This window comes from Phaenicophaeus curvirostris, chromosome Z (genome assembly GCF_032191515.1).
Source record: "Phaenicophaeus curvirostris isolate KB17595 chromosome Z, BPBGC_Pcur_1.0, whole genome shotgun sequence".
Taxonomy (NCBI): domain Eukaryota; kingdom Metazoa; phylum Chordata; class Aves; order Cuculiformes; family Cuculidae; genus Phaenicophaeus; species Phaenicophaeus curvirostris.
In genome coordinates this window covers 63,571,817-63,586,964 of record NC_091431.1, presented here as the reverse complement: position 1 = coordinate 63,586,964, position 15,148 = coordinate 63,571,817, and the positions used below count along the sequence as shown (strand labels likewise).

At 37.9% G+C, this 15,148-nt stretch overlaps 1 protein-coding gene across 1 annotated transcript in view; it reads left to right on the top strand.

Moving 5' to 3' along the window:
* The window catches only part of SPEF2 (sperm flagellar 2), a 78,839-nt gene that overhangs the window by 4,962 nt on the left and 58,729 nt on the right, over positions 1-15,148 (top strand). Inside the window, exons 3-9 of the mRNA XM_069881178.1 lie at positions 1,941-2,193; positions 3,660-3,830; positions 5,195-5,335; positions 6,138-6,217; positions 6,752-6,968; positions 11,379-11,567; positions 13,692-13,879. Coding sequence (XP_069737279.1) covers positions 1,941-2,193; positions 3,660-3,830; positions 5,195-5,335; positions 6,138-6,217; positions 6,752-6,968; positions 11,379-11,567; positions 13,692-13,879 — 1,239 coding nt within the window. The remainder of the gene's footprint in view (positions 1-1,940; positions 2,194-3,659; positions 3,831-5,194; positions 5,336-6,137; positions 6,218-6,751; positions 6,969-11,378; positions 11,568-13,691; positions 13,880-15,148) is intronic.

Genomic DNA, 15,148 nt, shown 5'->3' with positions numbered 1-15,148 from the left:
ACTGGAATGCATTCATGATAGCTTTGTAATACACATGATTGAGGACCTGAAGAGGGGAGGTGTTCTACTAAACCTGGTATGTATAAACAAGGAAGACCAGGGGCATCGTTGACTGGGGTGACCATGAGACAGTGGAGTTCATGATCTTGAGAGGAATGAAGAAACTAAAAAGCAGCATCTGAACTCTAGATTTCAGAAGAGCAGGGGTCTGCTTGGGAGAAGCCCATGTAGAATGGTCCTGGGGAGAAGAGGGTCCAGGACAGCTCACTGATTTTTTTAATTTTTTTTTTTAAAATTTGTTTTCCCCATGTGGATCATCTCCTCCAAGCTCAAGAATGGTCCATCTCAGTATGAAGAAAACTGAGCAAAGCCAGCAGCAGGCATGAATAGATCGAAACAGTGCTACTGACAGATCTCAAACATAAAAAGGAAGCATACAAGATGTGGAAGCAGAATCAGGTTGTCCATGAGGAGCATAGAGGCGCTGCCTGAGTGTGCAGGGATGGCTTTAGGAAAGTCAACAGCCATTTTTAGTCAAAACTGGTGGGAGAATTGGAAGGCAATCAGAAGGGCTTTTACAGGTAACTGCTCAGCAAAAGGAAGGCTAGAGAAAATCTGAGCCTACTGCTGAGTGGAGCACAGAACACAGTGAAAAAAAATCCCCACCAATACGCAAAAGGCTGGGATACCTAATGCTCCCAAGCCCCTGAGAGTGTTGAGAAAGTCTGCAGCAAAGAAGGACTTACCCATGGTGGAGGAGGATCAGCTGACGGAACTTTTACATAAACTGGAAATACACAAGTCCAAGGGACCTGGTGGCGCACACCTACATGTGCTGAGGGAGCTGTCATTGCTAGGCCACTCTCAATTTTATCTTTGAAATGTCATGCTGACTGGGGAAGATTCCTGAGGACCAGAAGAAAGCATAGAAGTAAGGAGATGACTGGGAGTTGACAGCATGGTTTTATGATGGTGAAATTATGCCTGACCTGACAGCCTTCTACAATGAGGTGGTGGTTCAGTGGCTGAGAGAAGATCAGCATATCCTGTTTATCTTGATTTTTGACACAGTCTTCCTTAACATCCTCATAGACAAACTGATGAAGTATGAACTAGGTAAATGGACACTGGGTTGGACTGAAACCTGGCTGAACTGCCAGGAACAAGGAGTTGTGATCAGCAGTGTGAAGTGCAGCTGAGGGCCAGTGGTAAGTGCTGTAGCTCAGGGGCTGATTCTGAGGTCAATACTGTTTAACATCTCTGTTAATGGCCTGGTAAGACAGGGTGTACCCCTCAGCAAGTTTGCAGACAATACAAAACTGGAAAGGGTAGTTGATACAGGGATGTGCTGCCATTCAGAGGGATCTTGATGGGCTAGTGAAAAGGGCTGACAGGAATTTCTTGAAGTTCAGCAAAGGAGAATGCAGAGTTCTGAGTCTGGGGAGGAGAAACTACATGCCTCAGTACCAGCTGTGGGCCGGCTGTCTTCAAAGCAGATTTGCAGAGAAAGGATTGGGAGGCCCTGGAGAAGAAGTGTTCCTGCAGCAAAGAGGGCTAAACAGCATGGTGGATGGACTACATTAAGAAGATATGGCACTGGTGGGAGAACATCTGGAGTGTTGTGTTCAGTTCAGGACTACTCAGTGCAAGAAAACATGGATGCATTGGACCAGGTCCAGAGAAAGACCCCTATGAATATGAAGGTCTTGGAGTACCTAGCATACGAGAGGGAGGAGGACTGTATGTGGTGTTATTTATTGTGGCACTCTAGGACTTTGCCAAAGTGTGTACCATATTGCTTTAAGGGAGTCCTCTGTTTTTTTAATTCAGTCCAGTCTTGGTATGAGGTAGATGTCATGACCATGCTTATGGCAGCAAGTTGGAATTGAAAATAAGTTTGTGTTCTGATTTTGTTGTTGTTGTTGTTTTCAATCATACAGCATTGCAAATGCAAAACTTAACAATTTTTCTCGCTTGGAGCCCACGCTTCAACTCCTTGGTGTACGGTTTAATGAGAATGTGGCCCGAGACATAATGACGGGACAGCATGGGACTGCTACAGAGCTTTTGTATGAATTATATATTGCTTTAGAAAAGAAGAGAAAGGCAAAGCTCACTGGAATAACCATGGAAGCAATGAGACCTCCAGCAACTGCAAAGCTTCAGCCTGTTCAAAGTGCTTTGTATCAAGAGGTAAATAACTGTGCCTGTTTTGTATAAATATATAGGAAAAAAGGTAGCATAATCATACATGTATCTCAAGCATGTTACATGTTAAAATACTTATAGAAACAAAGTCTTGTAGTTGTTCTGCAGCTGCCGCCTTACTCATTTGATCAGTACAGATGGCAGATTGCATTGCAGTCTAGGTATCAACTTAAACTAATTTCTCCTCCAGGAAATTTACTTATATTGTGTTGAGCTTCTTGCTACAGTGGTTTGATTCCTTCTGTTGCATTTTTTTTCCATATATTTACACTAAACTCCAGCCTGCAATAATAATTTTCTGTGAAGAGGGAAAAACAAAAGGAAAAGAGAGTATCTAGGAGGAAGTCAGTATCAATGTGGTAGATTCATTTAGGGATATTCTTGTCTTGAACAGGAATGTTCAGTGTGTGCAAACCATAATTTGTTATCTGAATGAGCAGTCTTTCAGAAGCTATATATAATGAATCGTATTCAGCTGGGTGAAATTTCACATTTTTTTCTGGCATAATTCCTGAAAAATGGTCTACAAGCAGAAAGTTTACCAATAAGCACAAGGTAGTACCAAACATTCAAAAAAAAATCCTTCACCTATGTGTGGATGGCTTAAAGAAGATAAAGTGACTGAGAGTAGCTCCTGTCAATAGATAGATTCACAATGACATTTGGATCATAAAATAGTTGAGGCTGGAAGTGGCCTCTGAAAGTCACTTAACCTATCTCCCTGCTCTAAGTAAAGTCAACTAGGGCAAGTTACTCAGGACCTTGTTAAGTTGTGTTTTGAATATCTCCAAAGCTAGAGACTTCACAGCTTGTCTGGGCAAACTGTTTATTACTCTTCCAGTATATATTTTTTTTTCTTATGCTTAAGTTATATTTCCTGTATTTCAGTTTGAATATAATAGAAGAGGTCAGTTGGGAGCAGCCTACAACAATTGTCTAGTCCAACTGCCTGGCCAGTCCAGGGCTGACTGAGAGTTAAAGCATGTTATTAAGGGCATTGTCGAAATGCCTCTGAAACACTGACAGGCTTGGGGCATTGACTGCTGCTCCAGGAATCTGGTTCCAGACCACATCTCCATAAAGAAATACCATGTCTAAACCTCCCTCGATGCAGCTTTGTGCTGTTTACATATGTCCTTTCACTAGATACAAAGAAGACCCCAGCACCTCTCTCTCACTATCCTCTCCTCAGAAAGCTCTAGGGAGCAATGAAGTAGCCAATCAGACTCCTTGTCTCCAAATCAGGCAAAATTTGGCATTGTTCAAGTTCAAATCTGCATCTTCTTTTCAATGGAGCTAGTCCTGTTTTCTGAAAAACATATTGTGTTTAGTTGTTGTTCTTTGTACATTAACACAGGAAAACATGGTTTGAAATGACTGTGGCAAAATTATTGTATTTAAATAGCAATCTTATTGTTTCTGGCTCTTCATTGCTTGACATTTAATTTTAGCGCTTGAAAACTTTAATACCGCGTCAGACTGATTTGCAGCTACAGCAAATTTCATATCGTTTTGAAATAAAAGCTAAGGCAATAGGAGAAAGAATGGCTCGTATACGTACTGCAGAACAACAGAAGGTTCAGAAGCTCCAAGAGGAACAAATTGCTCAAGATATTGAAAAGGTGACTGCTTACTTCTTAGAGACTTATTAAGAAGGGTTTTCTTAAGAGCATGCATTTAATCACTTAGTTAAAGCCAATGTGAACGCTTGTTAATTCTGTGCTACAGTCATGTTTATATATAAACACAAAGAAAGGGAGTACGCATGGAAATAGTTAATATGTCAATATAAAGCCAGTATACTTTTATAAGAGCCTTAAAACCATTAATACTTAAAATCACTGGTGTTAAATTAAGAGTATTTGTGTATTGTTGTGCATGGAAAGTATATTTCTACCTGTGAAGACAAAGTGTAAATTTCACAGCTGCCTGTGTTTAAGGTGTCCTTGTAAAAAGAGGTTTTTGACGTTCTTCATTTGTGAAGCAAAAGCCGGAAAAAGGCACAGGAAAGGGAATCTGTAGTGGATGTGGCTTCAGAATATATTGTAACTCTTTGTAGATGTTCTGATAAAGTGAAAAAAAGGAACTAATTTCAGTAGTATAGCCTGTTGTTTATACAGAGGAGCTGGCCATCTGTACAAGGGGTGTTGAACAGCAGTGAAATGAAGTTGACTAGTTTGAGGTGCTTTTTGTATGGCTAATCAATGGGAGAGTGTCTTGCTGTGGTTATGGGCTGTTCCATTGCCACTGCATAAACAAGAATGAAAAAAATGCCCCTTCATGTATCTAGAAGAGGAATATCCAAAACATTTTTGAAATAAAATTCTAAAAGAAAATTTTTGTATCTTATTTGATGTATTGTATATTTATTTTTTAACTTTCTTTGACTCTTTGTAAAAAATTTTTTTTTCCCAATCAATTCCACCTTTTAATTACATGTACTGTAGTGCACTTTAACTAGTGTACTTTCAGTGTTATTTTGTGATAATCTGAGACTCATCATTCAGTGGTAATATTACCCAACGGTATTCTCATTTTTTGTACGAGGAAACTGATATTCTCAGTTTCTGTGCTGAATTCTGACCTGGAACAGGTACCATACTAGAGCTAGAATTTAATACAAGTGCTTAAATGCCTACTAGCTGCTGAACAAATGGCTTTTCTTTACAGATGTGCTTCTGTTGCACTATACTATTTGTTAATATAGATGTAGCTTTTTCTGATAGTGGTACTGAAAAAGTATTTCTTCATCGTCAAGTATGGAGAACATATGTTTCACTTTCATCATATTGTATTGATCCACTTTAAGAGAGAAGTCATTTGCTCTGGCCTGGAGCCTGGTATTGCCTTCTACTTTCTTCATAGAAGATTTTTTTCCTAATGGCTTAATTATGTTTACTTCATAGATGTATAGGTAGTATATTAAAGCCATAGAGTGTATATGGTTTCAGTTAAAGTATCTGAACACATCATTTTGAATATTCAGCATCGCATAGGAAGAAGGAGACAAAACGAAATAATGGCCAAGATTCAAGCAGCTGTCATACAGGTTCCAAAGGCACCACCAAACCGCGCCATAAAAGCTATTGAAACCAAGGCATTCTTAAAGAAGAAAAAAGAAGCAGAGGTAACTATCATCTATATTCTTTTAATGTTAATTATATGACCTTGCAAAACGTGACATTTTAGCTTCTAGTCTTCTGAGTAGGATATGTGAAGTAAAGCCGTTAGTGTTTCATTCTCATCTGTGCATGATGAAGTTTTCAGTATAATGTATGAACTCTGTAACACACTATAAAACTGTCTGCTCTATCAAAAATACTAGTAACATTTGAAACTTGCAATAGTCTCAGATCAAATCAAGAGATGATCGCAATGCAGCAATCAGAAACAGTATTCTGTATTATCTAGTGCTGAAGAGTACTAGGCTTATAACCTTACAGTTAATGGGTCATATTGTCATCAAGAGTCCTAATACTGCCATTTTTTGCAAACTACGCAACCAAGACAGATGCATTTAAACGTAGAGCATAGGGACATAGTTCCTTGAGTAATTAATAGGGATGGATTCAGGCTACTAAAAAAGCCTGGAGTATCTTGTTTCAAAAACATGAATGGTGGGATGCTAGAGTCCTATGTAAATCAGAATTATCCTGGAGAATGATCAGCTGTAAAAACCAGGATTTTCTTTCTGGTGCACTGAGGTGCATCTAAGAAAAGTAGAGAGGGAAAGAAGTGAAAGGCAAAAAAAAATAAATAGTCTTGTCTTTTTCCTTGATGTAGCTGATGGCTTAATATGTTTTCAGTGTAAACATTTCTATTGTGCTAACATGACATAAAAATAATCCCGTAACACTAACTCTGTTAAACCTTCCTTAAGATGCTTTGTGAAGAGAAAAGAAACATTAAATTTTGTGTTACTTTGTCAGGAGACATACAAGGAGATTAAAAAGTTTGAGGAGTCTGTGGCAAGAAATGCCCCTGCAGGACACAACAAAGTAACTGGAAGGTAATTTTTGGATATTAGATTGTTAAGCTTAGAAAGGATCCTACCTGAGGTGTCTTCTATCTATGTTTGTATAAGTATAACCATTCTGCCCTCTATAGTGATAGGCATACCATACTCAGAAGAGGTGGCACTCATGCATACTGCTGTGAGAACTCATATAAACAGGTTGTAACTAATAATTTTACAAAACTGCACTCAGTGTGTTTGGGTATATTAAAGAGTAACCCATCTTTCTTTGATATTTTGTGAGCCATCCTAATTTCCTGTTTCTGCAGAATTTGTTTTCACATTAGCAAATGAACTAATTGACTGTTGGCTCAAATCAGTGCTGAAGCCCTCCTCTGGACTTAGTGGTGATTGTGGGGTGCAAAGGCATCAAAGAGTAGCCACAGTGCCTACAAAGAGTGCTGGCCAAAATAATTCCATTGGACATTTGTCAGTCTTACACATGCCTACGCTAGGGATATGTATGAAAACACCTCTAAGAACTATAATTCCTATAAAGTCAGTAATCTTTTTGATCTTTTCAATCAGTGATATACAAGAGTCATTGCAAACACAGAAGTTCCAAGCAACAGACTTAGAGACTACAGCACAGACAGCAACTGAGCTGTTTAGTGTTTATTCAGATGATGAATATATAAGAAAAATTCAAAAACATTTGGAGGAAGATACTTTTGCCAAAGAACAACGAGAAAAGAGACGACGAAAAGTGCTGATGGAACAGTTAATAGCACATGAAGCACAAGAGGTGAGAAAATGTGTGCTGAAGTGTGTAACCAATGTAGTATATAACCTAAAAATGTGCTTACAAATATAAAAGTACTTTTGGAGGGTTGAATGACATTTGGAGGCAATAAAGGGCTTATATACTTATATCTGAAATAATGTTTTTTTATGACAACCATTGTCTGTCTTCAAAAAATAAGGAATGTTGCCCATTCTTTCTTGCCACCTTTGTGTCGTATCTCATCCTTATGAATCATAAAAGATAAAATGAAGACAGAGCTAAGATTATTAAAAATCAGTTAAAGACCTGTCTTCTGTTCCGTATCCCCCTGCTCTGCTCTGCCAAGTTGAACTTTAAGCTATCAACATGTCAACTGGTTCTGAAGAGGGTACTAACTAAAAAAACCAAACCAAACAAACACGACATTCCTTGGTTGAAACCTGTATTTACAAATGTGTCCCAAAAAGCTTTACATCTGGACTGAGTGAATTCTGAAATAGCTGTACTGGCTGGTAAGAAGAAGCAAAACATTTATTTTGCATTGCAGAACTTTGATTTTTGATGTGTTCTGGAATGAAATATGTATTGCATGTCTGTATTGTGTCCAAAAATGTGTGTGGCAGGTTATTCCATTTACATCCTGTCTTGTAAAGCACAAGACTTTTCAGATTTCTCCTCAGACACTCATTCAAAAAAGCAGCTCTTATATTACTGTCTTCACAGGTAATGTGAAGTGTAGTGATTGCATCCAATGGAACCTTGTAATTTGCTGTGCTTCTTGTGATTTCTGGTTATCGTTTATGTTGGTGTTGCACTGTGAGTCCTTGGCTTAGATTATATATGTTGAATCCATTACAGCTGAGTCTATCTCCACTGCTGTTGCATAATAAAACACACTTAAGATGTGCGGCATCTCTGAAAAAGAAGAGTATGAAATTACATAAACATACACATATATTTTTAAGCGTTGTTGTGTAATGTCTAGAGATGTTTTTGGAGTTCTTAAGAACAACTTAAATTTGTTGGGTTAGCATCTAGAAATTGGATGACTTCTAAATACCTGTCCCAGGCCTATATTCTATGAGAGTAAGAACACATGTAGTAGCTTAGAACAAGAGCCCATCTATCAATGTAACCAGTTTATGAGCTCTCAAACAAAGAGATTCTGCGTAATGTTCTTATTGATATGCCATACAAACAAAGAGATTCTGCGTAATGTTCTTATTGATATGCCATAAAGAAGTTTTCCAACCCAGTTGTTTGAAATCACTGTAGCAGCAAAACTTGTTTTTTTTACCTGCTGTCAGCTATTGCAGCCCCTGCATAACCCCAGCAGCTTGGACTAGTGGTTCCAACAGCCCTATGTATCAGCAGGTGACCATCTGGCCAGTAGCAATCAGGGATATTTGGTGGATACAGCAGCTCTAGGCCAGCCATTGTTGTCGAGATCAGGCAGCCAGTCCACCTACAGTTGTGGTAGGAGACTTGTAAGTTTGAATGTGGAGGAATTGTTGCAATGCTGTTCAAATCAGACTGGCTCTAGTGAGGGTCCAAAGCAAAAGTAATTTAAAAATTAAAAAACTTTTAAAATTAAAATTTAAAATTCTGTGGTGCTTCTCTACATGGAGCACGAGGTGATGCTAGTCAGATTTTCATAGAAAGGGGTAGGAAGAGTTTGACAGTATCATGGCTTCATTCCAACTGAATCTTTGATCTCCACCATTTCAACAAAGTATTTGTTCTAAGTACTTGTTAATTTTAAATGCTGTATTCAGATTTTATCTGTCTGAATTAAAAAAATGTTATCAGGAAGATGTTACTGTCAGCAGTAAGTTGAGAAGATGCAAGTTTGCATGGTTTAGTGTTTGATAGGAATGGTTGGACTCGATGATCCGGTGGGTCTCTTCCAACCTGGTTATTCTATGATTTTATGATTCTATGAAGTAGGAGGGCAAATGAATTCTTGCCAGTTTATTGCTTGTCAACCAAATAAATTTATGTATTCTGAGCTATAAGTCTTAGTTATAAAACTTATGACTACACAACAGGACAAAAATGTTTCATTTGTATTTAAATTAAAGAAATAAACAGAAAGATAGAAAACTGTGATATAGTATTTATGTATGAACAACATGAAACATAAACACATTAATACTTGGCCACTGGATGACACTGTTGTCTCAAGTAGGTAAACTGAAAAAAAGTATGTATTATGCTTTCTCAGTAGTAATTTTTCAAATGATTACTACAATGTCCCATTCATGATATTTATGACTTCTTTAGACAGTTCACAGACCTCTGTGAAGAATTACACTGCCATTTTTATTTTGTCTCCTAGTGTGCCCAGAAGTTTCAAAACTTTTCAACATTAGGGTTTAGTACTGTGTCCAAATATTTGATTACCTAGAGTACTGAAGTTCTCTAGCAGCTGACAAACAAAAGACCTCTTCTGGATGCACTGAAATGTTCTAAAGGACAGTTTTCTCATTTCCTTTATAAAGAGCTCATTCGCCTACATGAGGTGCTTCAGTGTCGCACTGGGCCAACTATTTGCACTGTGGATGTCAAATGAACAAATTTTGAGTCCAAAGAAGCACTGGGTAGAACAATAGCAAATAACACATAGCATTAATGTGAAAATACATGAATCAAACGGTTACTGTTGCATATTTTTCCATTCCAGTTGCATGCATGATGATAATTCTATGCATAGTAAAATAGTATGTGAACAGTACAGTACAAATAGTGTACAAAAAACACACTCAAAATGACATCTTCATTTTGTGATAAGCTTTGTAGGGAGATAATACTGCATGTATGTGAAGCACTCTGGGATAAAAGCCTGAAATTTTTACATCTTTGCCATTAGATCTGTCATGCAATGTCATGGGATTCAGTGCTAGGAAAGACAGTGCAAAGCTCATATTTTGGTTAAAGTAAGAAAAATGCTGACAGGTTTTTATATCAGCTCAGTCTTTTCAAATAATTTGTAATTAATTGGAATGTATTTTATTCTTAACAGTCTAAGGGCAAAGGAGCTTAAAAATGCAGGAAGATTTTTGTTTGAAAAATGTTGGCTTCTCCCTAGCATCAGCATTAAAGATCTCTTATTACAAATCTTTTGTTCTCCTTATTGCAATTAAAATAGCCATGTTTTGCAGCTTTGTGTTAGAGGTCTGTTGCAGGTGTCTTGGTTGCATTGTGTAGCACAGATCTAGACCTCTTTGTAGGGTTCTTTCTTTCATAATAGCACGATAATATGTAATATAGTTTGATTTTTCATTTATAGTTGGACTTACATAATGCGTTCTGCCCTGTCTCCGTCACAGATAGCTGATGGAAAATAAACAAGAGTAAAAGAAAATAGAAGTGATACTTTATTTTGGTTTGGGTTTCACCACTAACTGGCTTTTTTCTGTTCTTAGGAAATTAATTTGAACATTTCAGATCAGTTCCCAATTTAGGTCCTTAAATTTGAATTTATATTGCATAGCAGTTTTGCTGCATCTGAGACAAATGTCTGGGAAATCAGAAATTTCCTCTAAAATTCTGCTGTAGGAGTGATAATTGGCAATGGGATTTGAAAGCTGATGCATTTGCTTAGAATTCAGAAGCAATTCTGGACTTTGAAAGTAGTGTGGCAGAACTTTAGGTTATGCTAAGCATGAATTTAGATACCAGGAGCAGCACAGAAAAATATAGTAGTGAGAAGGTGCTGTTATGTTTTGTTAAGTACTTGGAAAACTAAGAGCCCACAGCCTTCATAGTGTGAATGCATACCAACCATGCTTCAAGCAATGATTCAGAATTACATTCTTACAATACTGAGTAGGGGATGCTTTTCATGTCCCAATGAGAACACCAAGACTGTTTCCTAAGTCTTACCATTTCCTCTACTCTAAATGTTTCCCCATATCCCCTGTCTCCTGGGGAATGGAGGAGGTAATTACTTGAATCCTGAGAAAGATTGAAAGAGTTCAAAACTGTAGAATAGACTGATAAGAATCCAGCTGAACATGGCTGAGAATAGGGACTTGTGGAGATCTAGGATATGTAGGGGAAATTATGACTGGTTAATGATTTGAGGAAAGGATGTATCTTTACATTCTGGAGCAATTGTTTGAAATATGTGCAGTTTCTTTGCACACAGGAAATATCCAAGTTAAAATTGAGTTAATCTGAGCAAATATATTTTTACTGAGTATCTCAATTAAGACATATTTAGAATTTACTTTTGTACTTCTAGAATTCTTGTACAATTTAAAAAATACTATTCATAAATAAATATGTACATTGTTCTGGATTTAGGTACAAAATAAACATCTAGTGTTGTTATATGAATCCCTTCACATTTCTCATGTCAGACACTGATGAGTTGTCTATGAAGTAGTATTAAGCACAGCTTATAAACTATTCTTTTTTAACTTTTAGGAAGCTCACCGAGAGGAGCAACTTATCTACAGACTAATGAGACAATCTCAGCAGGAGCGGAGGATTGCTGTTCAACTCATGCATGTTCGACATGAAAAAGATGTGTTAAGGCAAAATAGAATTTTCAGGGAAAAACAATATGAAGAAAGACGACTGAAAGATTTCCAGGAAGCTCTTGATAGAGAAGCGGTAAAAGACTATTTGCTCCCTGAATTGCTGTAGGACTGTTACAGTACTTTCTGGTTTTAAAATGGAACTTGTATTTTCAACTGTTAGGATTTAGGACTTTTCTAGGGACAGAATTATTTAATGATGGGTCCAGTGCTGGGTCCAGCCCTGTTCAACATCTTTATCAGTGACCTGGATGAAGGCATTCAGTGCACCCTTAGCAAGCCTGCACATGACACTAAGCTGTGAGGAAGTCTTGATCTGCTGGAGAGTAGGGAAGCTCTGCAAAAAGATCTGAGCAGGCTGGACTGCTGGGCTGAGACTAATGGGATGAGGTTTAACAAGCCTAAATGCCGGGTCCTGCACTTGGGGCACAACAACCCTGTGCAGCGCTACAGACTAGGGAAGGACGGCCTAAGAAGCTGCCCAGAGGAGAAGGACCTGAGGGTGTTGGTTGACAGCGACTGAACATGAGCCAGCAGTGGCCCAGGTGGCCAAGAAGGACACTGGCATCTTGGCTTGTATCAGAAATGGCATGACCAGCACGTCCAGGGAGGTTATTCTCCCTCTGTACTCAGCACTGGTGAGACCGTTTCTTGAATCCTGTGTTCAGTTCTGGGCCCCTCACCACAAGAAGGATGTTGAGGCTCTGGAGTGTGTCCAGAGAAGGGCAACAAAGCTAGTGAAGGGGCTGGAGAACAAGTCTTATGAGGAGTGACTGAGGGAGTTGGGATTGTTTAGCCTGGAGAAGAGGAGGCTGAGGGGAGACCTCATTGCTCTCTACAACTACCTGAAAGGAGGTTGTAGAGAGCGGGGGAGCTGGCCTCTTCTCCCAGGCGACAGGGGACAGGACAAGGAAGAATGGCCTCAAGCTCCAGCAGGGGAGGTTCAGACTGGACATCAGAAAAAAATTTTTCACAGAAAGAGTCATTGGATACTGGCAGAGGCTGCCCAAGGAGGTTGTTGAGTCACCATCCCTGGAGGTATTTAAAAGACGGTGGATGAGTTGCTGAGGGCCATTGTTTAGCGGTTGATAGGAATGGTTGGACTTGATGATCCTGAGGATCTTTTCCAACCTAGTGATTCTGTGATTCTGTGCTAAATATATTGCTTTCATCTGGCTTCAAGGTTACAACTAAGTCAATAAGGGATAATACTGAGCTACTTAGAGTCTATAATTTTAGTCTTCCAAACTTATTTTAACTTTGTATGGAAACTCTCTGTATGTTGAAGTTAAAAGGCACAGTCTTGCAGAGGCAAAATGACAAAAAATAAGGGCATAAAATTTTATTTTAAGGATCACGTTTTCTACTTCTTTAATCTGCTAACATCCATTTTTGACAACTGTTGGAGAAGTTTCACTCATGAGTGCCAATTTTTATCTGAGAGCTTGGAGCTGATTCATAAATTAAAAGAATTCATAATCCTATGCAAACTGCCAAGTGCTCTGCCCATAATAGGCCACAATGTGATGGCACTAATCTGACTTTCTCCTGCCAAACACAATTAGCAGCTTCAGGTCTTCCGACATAGCCTGTATTCTATGTAATTAGCAGCTATAGCTACAGAGCACAACATGGTTTTTACCTGTGCTTTTGGCCAAGAGGAACACACCATCACAGGAACTAGTGATTATTTTCTACCATGGCCAGAGATGTTTTCTAAAAATTAAACAGCATCAATAATGTAATATTAGTTGAAGATCAGAATCTTGTAAGTTAAATGACTTGTCACTTATTTTAAAGGCATATTTCATTGTGGGTTTCAGTGGAACTAAGATGTTGTCAATGCATGTTCATAGTTGTTCCTCAGGAAGAGTAGGCAGCATCTTTTAATGTTTCCCTGCTCCAGCAGGCACTGAAGATATTCTTTATCTGTTATTCGTTAAATAGGCAATATACTATCCTTTACTTCGAGATATATTAGCAGTTAGAAAGCAAACGGACTGGAACTTACAGAATGACTAGAAATTGTTAGATTTCTGTATATGTTAGTCTGCTTGATGGCTATTCAACTCTGGTGAGAATCTAGCTGCTTTCATTTCTTTCGTTAAATAAACAAATGGATTTTTGTTTCCAGGATTTTGCATTCTGCACTTTCATTTTTTTTTGCAATCTTAAGTTTATTCTTTACAAAAATTTCTAGGCTCTGGCAAAACAAGAAAAAATTGATTATGAAGAACAAGTTATCAAAGAAAGGGAATGCCATGAGAAAATTGCTGTTGAAAGAGCTCAGGCTCGTTATAAGAAGCATTATGCTATATGTCGGGAAATGATCAACCATATTGTTGATTTGTCAACAAAAGTAGGAGAATATCGTATACTGACAAACAAGTGAGTATGTAGTTAGGCAAAGCTAATAGCTTTTAGTTAGTTGTTAGGCTTCATTATTCATAATGGTTTAAGCACCAAAACCATTTAATGTAGATTCTAAGATGTCTTTGTTTGCATGGGAAAATGATATTACTTTCATGTGAGGATTCACTGATGTGTAATACAGGGTAAACTAATACTAAAGTCTTAGCATAATTTCTTGAAAACTCAACTAATCTGAATCCTTAGGAGACAAAGTTTCACTAATTCTTCTGTTTGTGTAACTGCTTACTTCCTTCTTAAAAATGGACAAAATTGTTATTCTAAAAGTTAAAAACTGAGTGGTACTCATCTTATTCTAGATTGCTCAACTAGCTGAGTGCTTCCTCAGTGTAGTAGAAGAATTTCCCAAGATATATGAATCTGCCTGGACTGCTCTGAGATGAGCAGTTCAGTCCAGAATCTTCCAAGTATTACATGCTGTGATTCCCTCTTGTGATGTGCCCTAATTGCACAGCATTTCAGAGAAGGTCCTAAAGAGGCAGCAACCTCCGAGTTGCCTGTACTGTAGGAGTGTTTCCAAAACACAGAGCATTGTTGCTGTTGTTCTTTCTTTAGTATTCAGTGATTAGACTCCAGATTTTGGCATGCTAGAAACTATGCCAAAATCTTCATTGCCTTTTAGTGTAATTGAGTGTTGAAATAATAAAGCAGCAAGCATATGAAATACATATGAATATGTTTTATGGAAATTATGTAAAATTAAGCTCAGTAGGTGCTTCATAAAATAGTCTAGACACAGTTTAACAATGATTTGAGGATTTGCGTGTCTGACACAGTCACAGCTCCAATGTAAACTGCTGTTGCATTTGCTTGTACTGAGTGGTGCATAACAACACGTGCAGATATCTGACATGTATTCCAAAATATGTGTATCAAGGTTGTATCTGCACATGCTTCCACTACAGGTATGCTTTGCTGTGTTTCTGTGCACTTCATTGTGCAGGATATATACAATGTGTGTTCAATTATTTTTGAACAGCTTATGCAAAGTTTATTTAAAGCTATAACACTCAGTAATCTACAATTATTATTAAGAAAAAAGGAAGTCCAAATTGATGTAATTTTAAGAAATAGTGAAACCTTAATTTTAAACATACTTAGCAGCCATAGAATTTTAATGTGTCACAGGTCAGCGTCCTGTTTGTATTTAGCTTGCTACTGTGTGCAGGTTGTCTTGTTTCATATGAATATTTTTTCTTGTTAAAAGAGAATAAAAATACTTATATA